This window comes from Pipra filicauda, unplaced genomic scaffold (assembly GCF_003945595.2).
Source record: "Pipra filicauda isolate LSUMZ 115617 unplaced genomic scaffold, ASM394559v2 scaffold28_size6257848_pilon, whole genome shotgun sequence".
Lineage (NCBI taxonomy): Eukaryota > Metazoa > Chordata > Aves > Passeriformes > Pipridae > Pipra > Pipra filicauda.
In genome coordinates this window covers 998,062-1,020,797 of record NW_024104409.1, presented here as the reverse complement: position 1 = coordinate 1,020,797, position 22,736 = coordinate 998,062, and the positions used below count along the sequence as shown (strand labels likewise).

General features: G+C 42.3%; 1 protein-coding gene across 3 annotated transcripts; it reads left to right on the top strand.

Annotated features, from left to right (window-relative positions):
- Nucleotides 1-672: 672 nt before the first annotated feature.
- On the top strand, nucleotides 673-18,294 carry SETDB2 (SET domain bifurcated histone lysine methyltransferase 2). 3 transcript variants are annotated; one of them, XM_039382892.1, is made up of 14 exons: nucleotides 675-962; nucleotides 1,878-1,937; nucleotides 4,231-4,353; nucleotides 4,959-5,024; nucleotides 5,592-5,694; nucleotides 6,368-6,937; nucleotides 8,384-8,503; nucleotides 9,521-9,690; nucleotides 10,159-10,381; nucleotides 12,341-12,419; nucleotides 13,394-13,487; nucleotides 14,267-14,598; nucleotides 15,725-15,813; nucleotides 17,773-18,294. In XM_039382892.1, exons 1-14 carry the CDS (start codon nucleotides 947-949, stop codon nucleotides 17,888-17,890), a joined length of 2,163 nt encoding a protein of 720 aa, XP_039238826.1. In that variant the 5' UTR covers nucleotides 675-946; the 3' UTR covers nucleotides 17,891-18,294. The 3 variants fall into 3 exon arrangements, with proteins under 3 accessions (XP_039238828.1, XP_039238826.1, XP_039238827.1); XM_039382893.1 differs by lacking the exon at nucleotides 1,878-1,937; XM_039382894.1 differs by lacking the exons at nucleotides 15,725-15,813; nucleotides 17,773-18,294 and having other exon boundaries at nucleotides 673-962; nucleotides 13,394-13,501; nucleotides 14,267-14,527.
- Nucleotides 18,295-22,736: the final 4,442 nt, after the last annotated feature.

The following is a 22,736-nucleotide window of genomic DNA, read 5'->3' as shown; positions in this document are numbered from 1 at the left end:
CAAAAAAAAAGAAGCGACAAAAAAGGGTTGACAAACCACCCTCACTGCCTTTTAAGGGCGGGTTATTTTTTAGCCCCTCTGAAAAACCCCTTTACATAGCCACAATGCCAACACTTGCAAAGGCAGCGCTCCTTAAAATTTTAAAGGGCGACACAAACCTTTATTTTCACACTTTGAATCGAAAAGGGCAGCGACAATTTAGCACTTCATAGGGCAGCGCCACAGCCAGCTAGGGCGAAAGGCAGCGGCCAGCAGTTAAGTTACGCAACTCGCTCACTCGTTATCATACGTTTTCATTTATGACACATTTATGAAGACGCCGCAGCTCGACCCTGGCGGGACCACACCAGCACGCCCCCCAACCTATCCCGCCTTCACTCCCCCCTGCCCCGACATGGCGACGGCGCCCCCACACCGCCCCGGGGACGACCCGCCCCCCCCCTCGACCCGCCCCCTCCAAGATGGCGGACGCACCTCCACTCCCTCGCTCTGCCCCCCCGCCTCCGCCGCTTCTGCGCGGGTGCGCGGCCCCGCCCCCTCTTCTCATTGGCCACCGCCGCCGCCCCTCCCGCCGCCGCAGCCAGTAGTAGCAGAGACAGCGGCGGTGCGCGCAGGTTTATCCCCACGCGCGGGGGCCTGCCCTGATCCGCCGGCTCGCGCGCCCCGGCGGGGTTGCGCCCCCTGGCGGGCGGCGGCGCAGGTGCCGGAGGAGGAGGAGCAGGAGTGCCGGGGGCCGCGGCGAGGCCCTGAGGGCTGCGGGAGTGACCCGGGCCTCGGCCCCTGACCGCAGGCTCACCCCATGCCAGCTCCCCGTCCGACAGGCATCTCGGCCCCTGCCCGCGGCCGTGCCGGAGCGCAGCGAGACCCACGCGGCGCGCCCCGACTTGAGCTGGGCTTGGCACTGCCCCGGCGCGAGTGACAGCGCTCCGAGCGGCCTCCCTGGAGGATGGAAGAGAAAAGAAGTAAGCCTTAAAAATAAATAGGTGTATGTTTTGAGCAGTCATTGGTCTTGTGAGAAACAGTTCTAGAAGCCAACAGTCTTCCCTTAAGGTATTTTCCCATTCAGCCAGAGGAAGTATCTGTTCCAGTGTTTTTTCAATTTTAGCATAGAAAAGATTAAGTAGCCAACATAAATGGAATGGAATGGGCTGCCCAGGGAGATGTTGGAGTCACCGTCCCTGGAGGTGTTTAAGGAAAGACTGGACGCCACACTCAGTGCCATGGTCTGGTTAACACGTGGTGTTCGGTCACAGGTTGGACTCGATGATCTCAGAGGTCTTTTCCAACCTAATTGATTCTGTAATTCATGATGATAGAAATTCGGAATCTTCAATGTGGTTGAAGAGCGCTGCCTTGCTTCTCCTTACTGTTGTTACAGTGTAGATACCTTGCTTCATCTTGCTTCTGCCAAGAAACAGATTCAGTAATATATTTACCTAAAAGAAGCTTTCCTTTTTTCTTTTCCCTAAATAAATTAGTTTAGTTGTAGTACTGACAGCACAAATTTAAAAAGAAAAAAGAACTGTGAGCTAATAGACAGTGGGGATTGTGTAGGCTCACCTGAATGTGCTGGAATGTATGGGCCATCTGTGACAGCTTCATGACTGAGGGATAGTAAGAAATGACTACGTAAAAAAGCTTCCTTATGCAGCTTGTTTCATTTGTGTGTTCCTCAACTGTGTCTTGACAAGGTGTGGGATGATATTTGAAAGGAGGATGACTGTTTCACCACAGTGCTGTTTCACCACAGCACCACACAGTGCTCCTGCTGATACCCACTGTAGTATTTACTTGCATAAATTTTGAAAAGCTGAGTAGCTACAACCATTTTGGTTGCTCACACAATCTCTTACTTGTACATTCTGCACCACTTGTAGTGCTGCCCGACTTCTTTGAAGAGGAGAACCTTACCAGTTCCAGGGAGGAGAGCATTAAAGGTAGTATAATTTGGATTTATGGAGGGGAAGGGGAAGGTAGTGTATATTTGGCACCGCTTCTGATGTGAAAATGATCACTGAAAGACAATAGCTTTGCCTTTTATGGTTTAAGATGTTAGTCAGCAGCACTGCAGGAAACACGCACACGAGTTGTTTTTCTAGTGGCTGGAATAAGCAGCCCTGACCTTGGCTGCTTGTTTCTTGCTCTAGCATCATTGCCCTGCACAATGCTGGAAAAAAAAAGTGATATGTGGCCACAAGGATTCTATAGAGGGAAAAGAAAATCCCTCCAGCCAGTTTTAGAACTATTGCCACCAGATGCCATTCCACACCTTGAGTCATCAGCTGGTGAGATGATTCTGAAAGCTGACAAGGTAATTGCTTCCTATGTCTGTTCATTCCCTATCCTCCTGTCTGGGGTTGACAGTAGCACCATTAACATTGGAGAGATTAGTGATGTGGACATCTGTCTTTTTTGAAATGAAAATTGTACTGTGAACTTCATATGCGTTCTTTGCTTCTCTGTGCAAAACAAAGTTTTTGCTGCTAGAGTTTCAGGACACTCCAGCATGAGAACTGGGGAAGCATTTCTAAGGTGAGTGAGCACTACACATAGTAGCATATGTTTTATTTCTCTTTGGCCTATGCATGATTATAGCTGAGGGCCCAGAAACAAAAAACTGTGTTTTGTCACCCGTCCTCTGAAGTAATACATCCACCAATCCAAAAAATCATCCGAATTTAGTAAATGTATTGAAGTGTCTGAAAACCAGTAATGAATGAGGACAGCAGTTTTGATCTATTCCTGAATATGTATTTTGAAACACAAATATGAAATATACTTACTTCTCAGTATTTTAAATTTGTGATACTGTCATGCACAGCCAAAGGATGGGAATGGCACAGGGCAGGCATTGTCTCTTGGACCACTAATGTAGGCTTCCAAAAATTGTTGTGGCTTTTTTGGTAATGGGACTTTAACCTTTTCACATTTTTTTTAAAAATTCTGTGAATATAAGAGATCATTAAATTATGTTGAGAGTTAGTGCTAAATCAGTTCTTTCACAAGATGAAATACTTTCAACATTGCCTGTTTATATTAAATATTACACTTTTAGCTGCTGGTGTCATAAGCAGATGGGGTTGTGGTGACAAAAGATTGTTACTCCCTTCACTGCTGTCATGATGCTTTTGAGAGTAACCATACACTCTGTACTGCAGTAGAATGTCTTTGCTTCTGGTGCCTTGGGCAACAGAAGTCATTCTCTAGTAAGTCAAAAATGAAGGAAATACTTTTTTACAAGACTTACAAGAATGCAGTATTTCTTGGCTGCTGGGGAGCTGTCACCCCAGCACATTTGCCAACTGAGATTTGCTGTCTGAAAGTGGAATGTAAACCTAGTCTGACAGTGGACTCTACCTCTAGAAATGGAGTAGGATTTGCTTATTCTTTTGTGCTTGGTCATTGAAGAAGAGGAACATTAACCATGAGAAAGAGCTTGTTCTTTTTTCAGGCATCATCTGTTGACACACTGAACCCTATTTCCTTTTCCTTGAGAAAGATGTACTGCTCATGTTTTAACAAAAGCTTTCATGAATGGGCTTAGTACCTCAAAAAAAATACCTTTGGAAGAGAAGGTATGTTCTGAACCAGTAGCTTGAATTTCTTTAAACAAAATGTTCTTTATAACTATTTCTAGTGGAGGAAGGAGGCATGACATATGGGGTATATTAATTATTTCAACTGATATCACTTGGTGAACAAAATTTACCAAACTGCTTTTATCTGAAAATATTGTGAATATTTTTTTTCTCTAGAAAACATACCAAAACTATTGATGGGACAGGATAGTCAGAGAGGTTACAGCAATAAAAAAAAAAATTCTGAATGTCTTTTGTTGAATAATATATGCAGTTCACTGAGTTGAAAATATTCTCCTTTGCCACTCCTGTGAGTTTCAGTGGTGATTTGTTTATAGTGGGACTCATTTTCTGGTATTTGAAGAAAGGCTTCCACAGCACCCTTTGTGACATGCTTCAAAGGTTGCTTGAAGGAGCATCATGGACCATCAGAACCCACTCCAGTTCGTCACTTGACTTCTGTTTCACTTTCTTGATTAGCTTTAGGAATAGATTTCTGAAGGTTTAAGCTGTTCTGCTGTCCTGACTGGTCTTTGAGAAGTGCCTCCAAATGAAATGAGCGGGAGCCTTTGAATAGTCCACTAGAAGTTACAATGTATTTCTAGACTTCTCGGGAGCTGTACAGACTTGTAAACAGGAGTTTGCATTTCAGGTGATTTGAAAACGTTTTGGACTCAATTGGGAAGTAGAAGAGTGGATGTCATATTTGAGCAGGTGCAAAATGTGCTGCTGTTGCTAAAGGAAAAGATCAAGAATGGAACTGCCACAAACCAAGGTTTGAAATCCTTGTAGCTGTTGAGCTGGACTGCAGAGGAGCTGTGGCCTGCTTTGTGTAGGTCTTTGAGATATCTGACATAATTCAGATATCTCTGAATTTAAATTACTTAGTAGTTGGTGGTTTTAAGCATTTTTAAAAAGTCTCTTCATTTTAAAAAAAGACGATCTCAGGTGCATTTTGCTGTTTTCTTGTTTTGCCGATACACTTTTTCAGACAAAGCGTGGCTCTTCTTAGCTCGAAGATAACTAGACTGATGACAGAGTAAAGAGAGAAACTCACACTAAGTTGTCTTTTTGTGTATTACTGCTACTGTAGGCCACCAGTTTGTGTGTGTTTGGAAGTATTCCCACAGCTTTCCAAAAGCCAAGGGATATTCACTGTTAATTTACAACTACTACTGTGAGCTGTAGTTTTATTGCAGTTCTTAAATGTGTCTGTTAAGGTCTGTGGTGCAAAAGGTTTCTAATAGTATCAGTCTTGCAATACTCTAGATTAGCCTAATGAGGAAACAAGTATCTCTGGTGGATTTACACCTTGTTTTCCCTATTACCATTACTTCACTTACATTAAGTATCTGCTTTGGTTTGGGTTTTTTTGCACAGAGTGCTGGCAGGCTTGGGCACTGGTGAATGAAGCTAATCTAAGTGATCTCTTAACTTTGACAAACGGTATGTGCATCCCAGTTATATTTGTTTGGTATGTGGATTCATTTTTTTCCTGTTTTACTCACTAGAAGTTTAATTCCTTCCTTTGAAATCAATAAAACAGATCTGAGAACGCCATTAGCATTACAGTGGGGAAAATATAATTATTAATTTCCTCGGGTACTGGACTGTGAACTTTCACCTGGATTTGTATTTCTGTGGTTTGTGTGTGTGGATAATACTTGTGCCAAGGGAACCGGTTTGAACTAGTAAGCCCTGATGAACCTGAGCTGTCTGCAAGCAGAGTTATTCTGTGCATGGCTCCACTGGCTGAAATACCTTGGCATTCTTTTATCTCAAATAATGAAGGGAAATCTATAAATGTGTTTCATGTGCGTGTTGTTTCTGGTCACTTTGAAAACTGTGGAAGATTTTTTAGTGGGACACTTACTGACATGCTCTTTGTTAGCTGTACTTCATAGCAATGCATTATTTTTAATGTATTTTGTCAATTTTCTCTTTAGTAACTAAATTCAATTATAGATTGAAATGTGAGTTGACGAAATTTTTGCTTGCATTCACTTTTCTCAGTAAGTGATGGGTTTGATGGAGATGGAGTACAGGAAACCAAACCCAAATTGCAGCATCTTCTTGCAGATGACAACACTGCAAATGCTGTAGAAGGTTCTGACAGGTCAGCATCTTTATTTCAGTTCCTTATTTGACATGTTCTTTACTGCATTTGAGAGAGTTCTCAGTTTGTATTTCTAAAGTCAGTGTTTTAAACCCAGTTTTGAATTCTGCCAGCTTTCAAAGTGAAAATGTTTTTGACTTGACTTACATGGAAAATGTGAGGTTTTAAGTAGACTTGTCTAATTTACCCATGAGAACGTTGCAGAATAGGGCATTAGGTTGTGAATGAAGATTCATGAGTATTACCAGGATTATCAGGGTTAGGACTTAAGCAGCAGTTCTCAGGCTTTCTGTACTTTGCATATTGTCAGGCATGTGACTTAGTCCCTCTGTACTTAGCCTCTGGTACTGATTGGGGGGTAAATATGTTGTTAGTCTCTTTTTTTTTTTTTTTTTAATGTCCTTTCTGTGTTTTAGCATGTAAGTTCTTTCTGTGAAGAAGCTAAGAAGCTGTTGCTTTTTTTTTTTCTTTTTTAATGCAACTGAATATATCTTCATATGAAGTTAGGACAGTAATACCATGTGAAACAGTGTTTCAGTGAAACCCTAGGCCTTCCAGGAATGGGCTGTTTCTTTCCTGTGCTAAAAATATTGAACCACTAAAAAGCTGAATGCTTCTCTGGTTGTCTAAGATGCTGCTCTTTTTTCTTTTTTTTTTTCTCTTCTACTCCAAGTAACAAGAAAGAGGAGATGGAAAGAACATGGTCAGGGACTAAAAAAGCATCTAGCGAAATTCAACACTTACCTTTAAACCTACAGTATCAGAACCACAAGTGCTCTAGTGCATGTCTTGCCAAGAGAGCAGCAGGCTCCTACAAGGGTGAAAACCCTCTGAAGATGCCAATCCTGTTTCACTTTCAAAGACGGCACGCAAAAGCAGACTGCCTTTCGAAATCACTGGATGTGAATTACAAAGCTCCTTGCGGTCGGAGTCTGAGAAGCTTTCGAGATGTGCAAAATTATTTGTTTGAAACAAAGTGCAATTTCTTATTTGTTGATCACTTTTCCTTCAACACATATGTACTGTTGGGCAGGAACACCATGAATCCCGAACCCCTTGTGTTTGACTTTGATATTAGCAACGGAGCCGAGTCTGTGCCCATCTCCTTCTGTAACAATCTTGACCGCGCAAGGTTACCTTATTTCAAATATCGGAAGTCATCATGGCCACGTGGATATTATCTCAACAACTTCTCCAGCCTGTTTGTGGATTCATGTGACTGCACAGATGGCTGCATTGATAGGTAGGTAGAAAAATCTAATCCTAGTCCAGTGACACGATGCCACAACAGCAGTGTGGTGGTGTGTGAAGGTGCACAGTACCAAACAGTGTCAAACAGGACCAATGCTGCTGGAATATCTGCGGGAGTTGTCTTGTGCCATGTTCGGTATTGACTAACACCACTGTGTCTTTCTCTTCACCAGAACTTGGGTGCTCCTCCTGGTCCACCCTCTGTTGTAGTGAAGGAAGTGTTCAACAGGTGGATTATTTTGTTCCTTTCCCTTTCTTCACAAACTGGCAGTGCTTCTCCTCCAGGTGGAGCTGACAAGCAGGGCTGTTGCCTTTGGAAGAGGTGTAGGAAAGAGACTCTTGTGCCAGCAGAGGAAGAATTTTTTCCTGGCAGGCAGGGAAGGATCCCACATGACAATATCTGCTGCAGCTCCTACTGTGGTATCCTAGAGGTGGGATGGGACAGCCTGAAGGGAGGGCAGAGGAAGAAACAACCCTGTTCCCAACCTCTACATCCTTTTCTTCCCCTTGTCTAAACAGAAACTATGAAAGCCTGTGGTCACAGAATACATTTATGGTCTGAGCAGTTCCAATAGTGTTGTTCATTGCTTTTTCTAGATCTCAGTAACTCTGGGCTACAGACACTCTGTGGGAACCTGCCACAGTTATTGTATGAGAGTTTGGTGATAATTTTGTCTGCTTTCTTGAAGGGTGTTTGTCTGATCTCCATCTGTAGGTGTTACCTGGTATTGGATCCATTTTGTATTTTTGATAGCTGAGGCAGTTGCATGTGCTGGTGTGCAGCATAGTTGCCCATGACCCAACAAGACCTTGAAATCACAGCCTGGTATAAAGAAGCTTCAATAATTAAAATGATTTAGTTTCAGCTGAGCAGTGAAGTCCCACAAGAGTTGAAATGCTCTTGACGTGCAGTTTTAGGATTCAGGATTTGCACGATCGCTGTGATTCTTTGCAGTTGTTGTGCCATACGGTGGTGAAGACAAGCGCTGTTGCTTGAGTTCTCCACAGTGTGAAATTCTTCACTTCCTGAGGGCTAAGGTGGGAGGAAAGTAACAAAGTAACAGGCTGGAATGCTGTACCAGAAGAGGTGATTTTCATTCATTCATACATTTGATAGCGTCCCGTTTATAATAAATTTCTGTTGTACTTCAGCTGTTTGCATGTGCCATTTAAGGAGCTTGGTGGAAGAATGAGGTTGGGGTGGAGCGAACATGTTTATTGTAAAGTGCACATAACCAGCCAAGAGACAAAGTAGGGTGCCTGAAACAGCCTTGTGGCATAAAAGAAGTGGGGAAGGGGAATATAGATGTATATATACAAGTGTGTGTATGTGTGTGTGTTTGTGTGTGTATAGTTAAGTATATTTCAACTTACCTAGATTTATGATTGATTTGCGCTGCTCCAAATACATTCTGAGAAGTTTTATTCTTACTTTTAGGTCAAAATGTGCATGCCTACAGCTAACTGCAAGAGGCTGTAGTAAAACTTCTCTATCTTCAGGTAGTAAAAGATGCCGTGGATACCGTTACAAAAGACTGGAGGGACCTGTTCCTAGTGGGTAAGAAAGACTGAACTATTAACTGCTATTTTATTTGTATGCTCTTATTTTACTCCTGTAGTGTAAGTGCTACAGGATTAAGATAACTGGAGTTTTTGGCTAACTGAAACCTTCTATTTTTGTCACAATTTTACTGACAGATCAGGATGATAAAAAATAATCAATGTGACTTGAGTAATAGGAGGAAAAAACCCAAAAACTCTTCTACTGCAGATCCTACAATTTTCACAGCTTAGATTAAGGTCTAAGAAAAGTGTAAAGAGTGACCAGAGTCCTAAAGAAGCATTGACCAGCTGCTGTTGCCAGACTTGGTTATATGTGCCTCTTCCAAGAGTCTCCAAAGCCATCCAATGCTTCAAGTGTTTGCCCTTTCTATTATTCAGCTCCTGTGGATTAATATGTGGCCTGAAGAAGGTGCCAGTTACTTCAAGTGTTTAGAAGAGGAATCGTGCAAAGCAGCTTTCTGCAATAGCCAAGGGCTTTAACCCACAGGCTTAAGGAGCCCTTTCAGTTCTCTCTTGCTGTGCGATGTTAGTTTATGGTTAATGTGCAGAATTAAAGCTGTCAGGGAACCCAGAAACAAATGTAAAAAAAAAATCACAATTGTGAGTTCTTTTAGATATACTTCGTTAAATCTTTAAACTCATGACAACTGCATTGAGGTTCAGGCATATAGGTTGTCTTTGCTAAAATCTGTTCCAGCGTAGAATGAGGTGCTTCACAGGGATTTCTGCTTCTGTGAGATTTACTCCTATAAAACAAAAATTTAGCATTTATTTTTCTTGTCTGCTGATACCAAAATCTAGCTGACAGACTCTTAAAATTGATGAATCAGCAATCAAAAAAGTCACGATTTCCAGAGCACTGCTGCACAACCAGTTTTAGTCAGTCTTTATCTTTTCAGTCCACTGCCTTATTGATGCTTAGAAGGGAAATTAATAATAGAAACTTTGTTTTAGTAGTGCATCCTTTTATATTGTGTTTTATATTGTGTTTTGTTTTTCTTCCTCTTGACAGAATTTACGAGTGCAGTGTGTTATGCAGGTGCGACAAGTTGATGTGTCAGAACAGAGTTGTACAGCATGGCATTCAAGTCAGGTTGCAGGTGTTCAACACTGAAAAGAAAGGCTGGGGTGTCCGCTGCCTGGATGATATCGACAAGGGGACATTTGTTTGTACCTACTCAGGTAACAGAAGGTGACCTGTGGAAGATGTGTAGCATAATTTTCCCTCTCTTGTGGCCTCTGCCCTGGATTTTTTTTGAGAACACGGAAATATGGGGTTGGAGGAGAAGTGTGTCAATATAATCTTAACTTGCAACATGATCAAATGGACAGAAGAACCTTGAAGAACTCTGCAATGCAATGGTGACAGACAAATAATCAAAACATTCTGGAGCAAAGTCTGTCTCAGACTGTTGATTTTTTTTTTACCTCATAAGTCTGTGCATGCTGTACTGAGGGCTGTATGTCTAATTCAGTTTGTATGTCAGCCTCTATTGACATCATAGAATCACAGACTGCATTCAAATTTTGCTTTCCCAAGTAATGTTCTTGTATTTTTTTAATGTCAGTTTGACCTATGATAGTGTGAAAGTAAGAAAACAAACATTAAAAAAAACCAAAAAGCAAACCAACCTTTTCTTTTGCTTTCAGGCAGATTAATGAGCAGAGCTGAAGTATTGGGAGATGCTGGTCAAGAGCTGAAAGAAAGGAGTGCTGTGAATGACAGAAACCATGGGGTTTTTTCCAGAAAAAGAAAACTTGACACTGATTGTTCAAATTCAGTCGTTGAACTAGTGCAGACTGGTAAACATGACATTCTTGAGAATAAGGAATCTTTGTCTCAAGCTGTGGATAGTGAAAATAAATCAACCCTGTAAGTTTATCAAAATAAACTTAAGCATAACAAAATCAATATTCTGCTATTCTAGAAATTCTGTTTTGTAACTTAGAGTAGAACTGAATGTCCTCAAATGAGGGTGGGTTTTTTCTTTCTGAACTTCTTTGTTATTTCCCAATTATTTCTTTTAGTGGGACAGAGTTTTCCTCTATGTGAATTTTACTTACTATGTGTACCACTTGGCATTTTCTAGAAAGCCAGTTCATCTCTTGGATGTACTTGATCTGTTCAGGGCATTAATCATGATGCAACTTTGAAACAATTAATAGAAGATACTTGAGATAAATCATGTAAAGATACTTGATGATGCTGAAGGGTTTAATGACATATTAGCCACTAACTGTCCTGTCGTTTGCTACCAGTCTCTAAACCTTTTCTTATTTCTATCATAACCTTTCCTGCTAGGAGTCTGACAACACCTCACCTTTGCAGTGAATTACGTTTTCACTGTATACTCAGGGTCTCATAGCCTATCAGCATTCCTAAAATAAAATTACTGCAAAATAACCACGTGGCTGTGTCAATAGCATGCTCAAGTCTTTTCAGAAGGAAGTTGGGAGCTTCTTTGTTGCTCTGCTACACTACTTTGTAAGCACTTTCTGTGTACTACTCACAAATGATTGCAAATTCTCGCTCTTCTCATAGAAGAAGATTATTGTGGAACTTTTGAGAAGAACCATGAAATTGCAAATGGAAACTTCTAAAAATATCTGCTACTATTTTCTCACTTGCATTTCAGTATCTTGGCCTAGTGAATTCATCATTGTCTAACTACATAATTAAAAGTAATCAGCTAGTTTTTACTTCTGCTAAGTGCCATTACTAAAAATTGTAGGCAAGCAGAGTTTCAAAGTTGCCTGTACTACACTGCTACCTTAAATCTCGTTAATTTCCTTTCCTGAGATTAAAAAAATGGTTTACACCTGGGCTGTATAAAAAAAAAATATGACAGACAAAAAGACATTGTTATTCTGCCTCTTAAGAAATGACAGTCAGTCCAGCTGGACTGAGGAACATTTAAGAGGACATCAGTGTGCTAGGCTTGATGCGTCATTCACCCAAACAGATTGCCTTTAAAAGAATAAACAATGTAACCATGTAATAATGTCACATTTTCTTGTGGCCTCTGCACATTTTGAATTTACAAAGGAGTTTAAATCTTAAGAAAGCCTTAAAGAGCAGCATTTCTTGCAATTATCAGTAGCCCAAAGAAGTACCAGGATTTTCTTTTTTGTGGCAGGAAAACACATTTTTTTACATTGAAAATTTTCTTGAATAAGGGCTGTTATTTATTGCTAGACATTTTACAGATATTAATATTAGTTTTGAAACTGGTGTCTTCTACTGCAGTCTGAATGTAATCCAAATTAATGTGACTTTAGATGTTTTAAATGTATATACCAAATACTACTTCCCATCTTCCTCAACTCCTAACATGAAGGACTGAGGTCCTTTTGAGGAAAGTATTTTCTAAACCTGCCACATATTGCATCTCTCCCCCTCTGCTGTCCCATGTACCCACAACATCTTTGCTCTCCTGTTTGGAAGCTGCACTATTAAAACTGTTGAAAGTAGTAGCAGGAAAAAGGCAAAACTCTGTCTGTAGGTGCTCTATTTTGAGGTGATCTGATGTAATAATAGTAAAACAGCAGACAGTTTGGTTCTCAGCTAGACAGTTGGGAAACAAACTGTCAGCAGCTGCTGATCCCTCAAAAGGTATGAACAACTGTTTTTTTACAAATACTACAGAGAACTTAGCCTAGGTCCTCAATTCTTAAAGGCAAAATAATCACAGAACATGAGGTGAGGCCAGACTGCAGGCTCTGCTGTCGGCTCTTGTAGAGAAGAGACTAGAACCAGAGGCTGAGAAATGTGTGTTGTGAGAGTTACTTGTGAGTCTGTCTTTTATAATTTCCTTTTGACCTTTCTGTACAGGGTTCATCCAGAGAACTCGAGTATTGCAACCACAAGGCCTGGAAGAACAGGTTTTTTCCACAATCACCAGCTAAAAATGGTAATAATAATAATAATAATAGGCTTTAATAGATTCATTTTTCTGTGCTGAATATTTATGTTAATTCTGACCTTTTCAACTTTTACATTTAGATAGTTCTAATGACCTTTCTTCAGGAGATTGTGTCACACTGTGAGCTAAGCTGCCATGCTGGAAGTTGCACCCCATCCCTTCTCCATTATCAGTCCTTCAGCATGTTCCTCCAGACCAGCACTAACTACTCCCACAGCCTTCCCTTCTCCACCCTTCACTTACACTCCAGCCTTGAGAATGTTAGGAATTTATTCTCCCCCTCCACCTCCTGTTGTCACTAACTACAGGGTTAGGGTGTGAGAGTGATAATATTTTTGTGATGCCTCCCAAAAGAATGGCGTAGCAAGGAGAGAGGAAAATCTTGGGATTTGTACGCGATTTTTTCATGCAGTGGCAGAGTTGGGAGAATTTGATCTGATCTGAGTGTGAAGTGTTGCCTGCAAATATGTGTAAAGGAGGAAAACTGGGGTAAACTTACTCTGTAGGTTTTATTGGATTCATTGCACTTACAAAATGCACATGGGATTTTCATGTTAACGTTTGGCTCCATTCTGGAGCTACCGTAAGTGGTTGCCTTTTTGTGGCAGGAGAGGAGAAATCCTGCCACATCTGTTCATTTCATTGAAACTCTGTAAAAAGCATGTTTGTTTGGGCTTTGGTTCAGCAACTTAGAATTCTGGTGAAATTGTTGGGACTTAGACACTTACTTAAATGTTTTGTTGCATGGGGAACTCCTTCCAGGTTATTTTGAAGGATCGTTTGAAATTAAGATAAATATTGCATTGCAGTGAATGTATTAACTTTTCAAATTCAGCCACAGCCATGCATTACAGAAGGTTTGAACCTGCAGCCCTAGAGTTCTAGAGGCCACTTGCTGTACTGTGTTGACTCCGAGTTGCACACAGCAACAATACATCACAGCCTTTTCATTTGACACACAGGTGCACAGTGGCAGCTCAGATGAAGATAATAGTTCTCAGATTCATCAGTCAAGCAAAACAAAACTAAACAGTGGAACAAAGAAAGGAAAAGAAAGTAGGTTTTTGAAGGTATACATACCGCATTCTTAGAATGATTGTGTCCCATCAGGTGGTAGACTTTTAATGTAGACAGCGTGGGCAGGCCTGTTCTTGGAGTAGAACAATGTCTGCATGATGTGGAAGCTGTTTTAAGAGAGCTCAGTAGTACAGAAATTATTGCTGCCTTGCATAACACAGTGCACTACTGTACTGGGTACAGGACAGTCTTTTGCCTGCAAAGTTGATCTGGGGACATGTTGAACTCTCCTGACAGCAGCTTTTAAATACAATACAATTGTGGGAAAGTCAGTCTTGCAGATCTTGTTGTGTCACACCCAGTACATATTCTGGTCAACAAAAATTGAACAGGATATAATCCAGGGGTGGGGGGACCTCAAGCTGGAGAGGCAGTGTGAAACCAATGCTATTTGCACTTGCATCTTGTTTCTGTCTAAATTATAGTTTGTAATTCTCTTGGGAATTAAGGTGGAGAATGATGAAAAAATGCTATGTGGAAGAAATCAGTCTGGAGTAGGATTTGGGAAGAGTAAGAGACTTTGTCACTCTCAGGAGCCTTGAGCAAGTGCTTTAGACACTACAGCGGGAAACAGTCATTTGCGGGAGGATTGATGAGAGGCATAGAAAAGGGCGATTGTGTTATAGACTTGTAAATAGCAGGATGGTTAGATTTTGGAGGACATTTTTAAGAGTGGGTGGGTAAGAGTTCAGGGCCAAACAAGGGAAAGGCTTTGGCCTTAAACTGATGTTGAAAAATAATTACATGTCCATTGACAGAATCCACCGAGGAGCAGAAGGAAGACCATCCAATGGAAATTGGACAGACTGAGTCTGTTGGTGTGGACAGTGCGAGATGCAAAACAAAGAGTCTGTCACTGCAGGGTGTTGATTGTGGCAAGTCAGGTGTGCTGGATGACACATGTGTTGCGAGGCCATCCAATAATATACCCCTAAAAGCTGACTGCAAAGAGGAAAATAGCAGGCAGTCAAGTCAAGATGCATTTTGTGAGGAGGCTGATAGAGATGGGATGCCTCCGAAGAATGCTAGTGAAGAAAATATTTATGTACTGGATGCCACAAAAGAAGGAAATGTGGGTCGTTTTCTAAATGTAAGTAAAAAGTTGCATGCGTTCTCTCCATTGTCTTTGCAAATACATCATTTATTTATTTAAGCTTAAGCTAGAAAGCTTTTGCACATAAACCACATATGAGGTAGATGCATGAAAGGAAGGCACGTGTGGTCCTCCCTGCCATCACAAGTGACAGGACAGTAGGCTGGGTCACTGTTAGTGCCTTCACAAGCTGATGCATGCCACATACCAGCTGTAGTGTTGGCACCACTGGGTTCCTTAGTGATGTATTTCCCAGTAATGAGTGACGCCTTTATCCTGATGGCCTTCTGGGAGGTCCAGAGAGCAAATGGCACGTTTTGTTGATCCACATGCCTTCTCCCAGCCATTGTAAATTCTAGTTAGTGCTGGTTTAGGACAAGTGTTTTGATGTTTTACAGAACTTCCCTACTGTTCAATCACAGGTTCAGAAAGTGGTCTGTCCTACTGTGTACGGGTCTACTAAATAAGTCTCTCAGTTTTGACTTGCCAAGAAATAAATAGTAATGAATTACCAAGTACCTCCAGCTAAGATGGATAGACATTTCTGCATGTGCTCTGCAAAGGACTTATTTCTCTTTATTGGCAAAATATGTGTCTTACAGCAAAATCCTTGCAATATGTTTAAGCTGTTCTTCCTTGCAGAGGTAATATGGTGTTAAGATTAGTAATGCATCTTGCAGAAACCTTTCTTCTGCAGCCATGAGCATACACATGTTCCTATGAGCACCTGAATCACCTTTCACATCTGGCACTTTGCTGACACACGATCATTTACTCCATTGCTTGCTCCCTTGCACTGCTCCCCTGGCTGACAGCAAGATACATCTGTCACATACTGATTATTTGTGGTGCATTCTGAATCTAAGATGAATTTTCTCCATAAATTTCTGGAGAACAACTTGATAAAAGAACTTGGTTTTCATAGGCAAAAAGTGATACTTTAAAGAGACATAATTATTGCAAAAATAAGTGGCAGTGGCATTGAGTAATAGACATTCTGTGTGGGCTGGAGATGGGAAGGAAGAAACTACCTTTTCTGGTGACAAATATCTGACACAAAATAGGTTTTTCAGCCAATGATGTGGTGTGTCACTGTTTCTAATACAGATTTCCTGTTTTACAGCACAGCTGTTGCCCAAATCTCTTTGCACAAAGCGTGTTTGTAGAGACTCACAACAGAAGTTTTCCATGGGTGGCATTCTTCACAAACAGGTGAATTTCTGGAAGTTAAATGTTGTTCATTCAAGGCACTAGGGGAAAAAAAAAATCAGTATTTAGTTATTAGGACATAATTATGCTGAGGGGTGAGGAAGATGCTTAGATCATGAAAGCACAAAATTACCTTTTTATTGGTGAGTTCTTATTGTGCACTAAAAACAGAAGAAATACAGTTTCTTGATTATCACTGATGAGTTTTTCTTCAGTTTTGCATTGAAATATGAAGTGGGGAAGCTTAATTTTGATGTGTCCATTTCAGTGATAATTTTCTTCAGTGGACAAATAGGTTTAACTCGGCATGGTTATTTTAAAAGCCAAGATTCACTTATCCCGCTGTTCTGTCTCAAAGAATGGCCTGCATATCTTGGTCCCATAGGGCAGGATGAAATGTAGAATATTAAGGTTGAGATACTTTGTGGGCCAAACAAGCTAGCTTCAGGCCTTCTCACAGCTATCAAGAGAAGCAGGACTTTGTGTAGCCCAACATGTCCCAGGGAGGTGGCATTAGGATACTTAAAGGGTGAAAATTTGCTCTGAAAGCAAAAGATGCAGGTATTTCCTTAGTGGCTGATAGAAAGGGTGGTACAGAGAGCTGGTTCCAGTAAGACATAAGAAGAGGGCAGCTAAACCCAGGAGTGGAAGGATTAATTGCCTGAATGAATCTGGCTGATGCATGTACCAGCTGTGATACTAGGCAAGAACTTAAAATAGGAGAGAATTTGTCCCAGACAAACCAGTTCCTGGGAACATTGATCTTCTCTAGAGTCTTGCAACCCTGGTCCAAACTAACACAGATGCTGTGGATTGCACTGGGAGGCTTCCAAAAATTGTGAAGACAATGTGTTGAAATATGTCAGAAAAAAGATTTTGTTTTAGCTAGAGACTTTCTGGCTCAGGTACTCTGTAAAGAGTGTAGTGGGGACTGAGGCAAGTAGAGAGAGGTAACAGTGATCAGCAAAGACACTTAGGGAAAGAGAAGGGTTGTTGAAAGAGAGTTTCCCTGACTGGCTCTCACGTTTACTGGACATCACCCTTTACAACTTTTCTACATTAAGGACTTCATCTGGATCATTGAGCTTAATTGTGTACCTTCCATGAACTTGCCCAGTCACCTTTTCATTTGTTTTGTATGTCTGACCTCCAGAACATCTTAAGGCAGCAAGTCCCAGGTTAAAATGTGCTGTTTGAAAAGTCCTCACTGTTTGTTCTCAGCCTGCTGCCTGGTAATTCACTGGATGTCCCTTACATTGTATCCAATGAGAAACATTGGAGAATTACTCTCTTCTTTATAATGCTCATATTTTATTGTATTTTCCATCAGTTGTCCCTCAGCATATTAGTCTAAGGTATTTAGTTTGGCATTCCTTTTTGGCAATGAATTTCCTACCTTAGAAATTTCTTCTCTTTCATGTACTGTCAGAGCAGCTGGTTCATGAGGAGCATGTGTTTAATTCTGAGTCTTTGTGCATATAGATAGTGCAATTGCATTAAAACGTAGCTTGTCAGGCCAAAGATGGCCAGCATATCTAGAGATCTGTTCAAACTTCAATGATGCACTGGACTTAGTAAAAATAACAAAACTGTGTTCTCATTTAGGATGTGTTCACTTATGTATTTTTCCTTTTTTTGTTGTTGTTGTTGTTTTGTTTGATTTTTGTTTCCCAGAATTTTGTCTAAAAGCAGGTTGTTTAGACCCCGACACTATTGCACTGCTTGATAAATTCTTTTCATCTATGTGTGGGTATTTGCACTCTGTACAGCTCTGGTAGGCCAAGCACCATGTGTGTGTCAGAGACTCCTTATATATCTTGTTTCTCTCCCAACAAGCTGCCTGTGTGATGGTCCCTGCCCCATACAGTTTTTGGGTTTGCATGTGAGTCATTGGTGACAAATTGTAAACACAGTACCGTTTCACTCAGTTCAAACGAATTGACCGAGTGTTTTGTTTCTTAGACATGTGAAAGCTGGAACCGAACTCACGTGGGATTATGGCTATGAAGCTGGAAGCATGCCAGAGACAGAAATTTCCTGTCAGTGTGGAGTTCAGAAGTGCAGGAAAAAAATCTTATAGGCAAAGCTTCCCTACTGCCAACACACCTTGTACCCTGGGATTTATATGCTGGACAGGACTACTACACAGCGAACAGTGTGCTCAAGTCTGTGGTGCTAATTGCATTCAATTAAAACGCCTTTCACCTGATGTTTTTTTAAATTTACATTTAAATGTCACTTTTGTAGTTTACAGAATTAGAATTCTTTGTCCTAAGAACAGGCATCAAATTTTTCCTAGATAATTTCTGTGCTCCTGGTCTTCCCCCTCCCCTCTTCTCATCCACAAGCAAAGTTCACAGTGCACTGGAAGAACTTGTGCTCCGTGCCATCTGCAGCAGAGACACAACTGATGAGAGCAAGAGTTTGTTGGTGTTTTCTGTGCCCTCCCACAGTGCTGAGTTAGTAAAACTTGCTTTTCTGAAACTCATTGTGAATGCAAGTCTGCCTGTCTCGGGGCTTAGAACTGTTAAAATACACCTAAGCCTGATGGATCCGGTGGGAGAAATAATCTTGAACAGACATTACATTAATCAGAACTGTGAGCTGGGCAAATTCTGCTACTGCAGGAGAGAAATGCCTGCTTCTTATTGGGCTCACAGAATCACAGAATATGCTGTGTCGGAAGGGACCCACAAGGATCATCGAGTCCAACTCCTGGCCCTGCACCCATTCCCAAGAGTCAGACCTGATTTTGTGCCTGAGAGTATCGTCCAAATGCATCTTGAACTCTGACAGGCTTGGTGTTGTGACCACTGCCCTGGGGAGCCTGTTCCAGCGCCCAAACACCCTCTGCGTGAAGAATCTTTTTCTGTTACCCAACCTAAACCTCCCCTGACACAACTTCAGGCCACTCCCTCAGGTCCTGTCACTGGTCACCGTAGAGAAGAGATCAGTACCTGACCCTCCTCTTCCCCTCATGAGAAAGTTGTCGACTGCAATGAGGTCTCCCCTCAGTCTCCTCTTTCTCCAGGCTGAACAGACCAAGTGACCTCAGCTGCTCCTCATACAGCTTCCCTTCAAGGCCCTTCACCATCTTCGTTGCCCTCCTTTGGACCCTCTCTAACAGCTCACTATCTTTCCTGTATTGTGGTGCCCCAAACTGCACACAATATTCAAGGTGAGGCTGCACCAGTGCAGAGCAGAGTGGGACAATCCCCTCCCTTGACTGGCTGGCGATGCTTTGCCTGATGCCCCCCAAGACACGATTGGCCCTCCTGGCTGCCAGGGCACTGCTGACTCAGATTCAACTTACCATTGACCAGGATGCCCAGGTCCCTTTCTATGGCACTGCTTTCCAGCACTTCATTCCCCAGTCTGTATGAACATCCAGGGTTGTCCCATCCCAGGTGCAGAATCCAGCACTTCCCTTGTTGAACGTCATGTGGTTAGTGATTATGCAGCCCTCTGATTTGTCAAGGTCTCTCTGCAGGGCCTCTCTCCCTTCAAGGCAGCTCCTCCCAGTTTTGTGTCATCTGTAAACTTGCTTAGTATCCCTTCCAGTCCTGTGTCCAAGCCATTTATGAAGATGTTGAAGAGCACAAGATAGAGCCCTGTGGAACCCCACTAGTGACTGGTCACCAGTCTGATGTCACTCCATTCACTGTTACCTTCTGTGCTCCACCCATGAGCCAATTGTTCACCCACCACATAATGTGTTTATCCAGCTGTGTGCTGGACATTTTGTGCAGAAGGAACCTGTGAGAGAGTAGCAACAGTTTTGCTGAAGTCTGAAAGTAGTACATCAACTGGCTTCCCTTGATCAACTACATGGGTTACCTTATCATAAAAGGCATCCCTCTCCACTGTTAAAGAGACCACAAATAATTTTAAAATTTGAAATACCAAAATTTATTAAAGGCAAATGAGCAAAACGGCGCTGGGCGGCCAGGGAGTCTCCTGCTCCGCCAACCGTCCGCAAGCTCAATAAACCAAAGCTCGCATTTTTATACTTGCTGCAACCCCCTCCCCCTTAGTCTCTTTCCGCTTCATCATTGGTTCTCACTGTGTGGACCTCATTCTGTTGCTAGGGGCCAGCCAACAGTCTGGTTAGTCAACAGTCCTCAATACTCGCCGTGTCGCAATCCCCAGATGAAGGTAGTAGGTCCTCTTTCTGGTCCCTTTAGCCGACCCCCTTTGTCCTTCGTATGTAGCTTCATGATTTTTCTTCCTTATAAGTGCACTTAAGCATAGACTTAGCATAAGAGGATAGAACTCGCCATGGCAACACAACATTGCGGTTTAGCATTTTGCAATTTAACGTTTTGCAACCTAAGTAAAACATTAACCATTCCATTGCAAACTTTATTATTATAGACTTAATTTGATCAGCAAATTATTTATCCTTGCCTTTATCAACCATTACATCCACGTTTGTGACACACAGAGAACTCCTTGAGAAATCCAGTGTACCTCACTTCAGTGCTATATTGTGTAGCATGGGACAGGGGGGCCACAGAAGTCCTTGCCATGTGGTTTGTTGGTAAGAGAGAAACAGGCTACATTAGGGGACAGTGAGCGCAGATGCAGGATGTAGCCCTGAAATGGAGCAAGGGATGGGTGTGCAGGCACGTGGCTTTTGAACGTGTTGGAGCCTTGTGCAAAGAAGGAGGTGTCACAGGTGGGCGACTTAGACCACTTGAAGAACCACCAGCAAAGGTATCAGAAAAAGTGGTTTTATTAAAGATGTTGTAAAAGTGTTACTTAACAAAAGTTTACTCTGTTACTGCAGAGGATATAATAATGATTTAAAATTACCAACACAAAATCAGTTACCAATACAAAATCTAGTGCACTCTAATACAAGATTATATAATCCCCCAGTCACTTACCAGGGACCTGCAGTTGGGCTCGGGTCTCCCGACCTCAAGGAGTAACTGTGAGAGGTGTCCCAGCTCACAGGGGGAGATCACTGCCATGCAGCCAGCTGCTTAGCAGGGAGAGCTCAAAGAAGGCTCACTCAGGCTGTCATTTATGGGATAAAGTGGTTGGCTTGTAGTCAAATTACCTGCCATGGAAAAGGTCACCATGAGACTAGTACCCACAACTTGCTTTGTTCCTTGATAAATGAGTTTTGGAAGAACCACCTGCTATTCGTGTGTTAATTGTACGGTTGGTGTCCCAGTTCCCAAGCCCATATGCATCAGTGCTCACAAGGTATTTTCATTGTATTGTAACTTAAAGTTCTATTCGTTGGCCATTTTTCACCATCATCCAAAGAGTACAAAGGCCACCAATTATTACAGTATTCGATTAACTTTTTTCTGGAGAGAGAGCCTCCTGTTGCACCTCCCACCTCCCTCCACCGCTTCAAAATACATCCTAGGCGTGATTTCTCCAAAGCCCCCTCTTTTGATGTTTGACCAGAACCCTTCATAGAATATAATAAAACACAATCACATTTCCTTTTGAGAGTGATGTGCAACAGCCACTCACACTTTTAACCCTGAGGGGTGTGCAAAACCTGCTCACACTTTTTAACCTTCCGTAGGGCTGGCACTCTGGATGTCCCCATAATTATGCGCAAACTAGCCCAAAACCTAGTTTCCAAGTTCCCTTTACCTTAATCCAGCGAGACTTTCCAGCCCCCCCCCCCCAGTAACACCTTAATAAATCCCAGGGGCCATGCCTTGAACTCAATAGATCAGGGGACCAGAGGATCTCCCTGAAAAACCTCTGGTGCACACTGGAGTCCTCTCGATCCTGTGAATCTGTCAAGCATTGGATGCAGGTTCCATCTGAATCACCAGAAATTGTCACTGAAAACGTCGGGAAAATAAAACTCTCTAACACTGTAATTTCAGTATTAGAAAGCCGAGCAGGCATTACTTTATCTTTGGCTCGAGGTGCGTGGGGGAATTGCTCCTCCTGACACACACCCCCCGATAATCAAAATTTTTAACTATTTTTACACTTTAGCAAACAAAGGAATCAGTGTTCACTGGCTACAAGTGACACTGTTCCAGTATTCATATTGTATCTTCTATCAGTTAATGATTCTCTCTCTTCTCATGCTAATTAGTTGCATGCTCAGTTTCTCCTTTCTTTTCAGTCAGTGGGTTTCCTGCGTCAGTAGTCTCTGATCCCCCCTGCCAGAATTGCCTTTTACCCACTTGGAGCTGACTGCAGCACAATTATGGAGTTGGTTTTATGAGTTTCTTTCTTATCTCATGAGTTCTGACAAATGTCCTTGTGGCCTGTAAATTCTGCATTCTTCCTGTCTATTTTCAGCGGTACATCTTTCTTCCCAAACTATGTTAACCTTCTCCCCCAGGTCTGCAATCAATGAAGCATGTCATGCCCTAAACTTCAGTTTGTTTTTCTAACACCTTGACATCATTGCTCGTTGGCTGCCATCTCTTTCATGGATTGAATCTTTCTTCTTGTTCATTGGTCTTGAAGGTTACAAAGATCAAACATCAAAGAACATCCTTTCTTAAGAAAGTTGGGGTTTTTTTCCCCGTATAACACTATTTGTTACAAATAAAGATTTTCCCAACAGCCTGGTTGTCGTGGCGGCGTTCGGTCATGGGTTGGACTCAGTATCTCAGAGGTCTTTTCCAACCTAATTGATTCTGTGATTCTGTGCAAAGTGAACGGGGGGCCGATGGGAGCATGGGGGTGTCGCCTTTCCCATGGGGAAAGCCCTCGGGAAGCGGCTGCCCGGCGGCGCCCCGGGAGCGCCGGGGGCGACTATGGAACCCGCGTTCCCGGTCCCAGACCGCGGCCTACCCGAAAGGGCGGGGAGGAGCCCGGGCGTCCCCACCCGATCACGTGACTGACGGAACGGCGGCGCGCGCCTTCCCCTTCAGTGCCGGGAGGAGGGGGGTGCTCCGGGCAAGCATCGACGGGCACCACCGCGCATGCTC

What these genes read in the sequence shown, in the direction of transcription:
- SETDB2 (XM_039382892.1), top strand. An exon ending in AGTGAAAATAAATCAACCCT is followed by an intron (nt 10,382 to 12,340) that starts GTAAGTTTATCA and finishes CTTTCTGTACAG; the next exon opens with GGTTCATCCAGAGAACTCGA. An exon ending in ATGTGGGTCGTTTTCTAAAT is followed by an intron (nt 14,599 to 15,724) that starts GTAAGTAAAAAG and finishes CCTGTTTTACAG; the next exon opens with CACAGCTGTTGCCCAAATCT.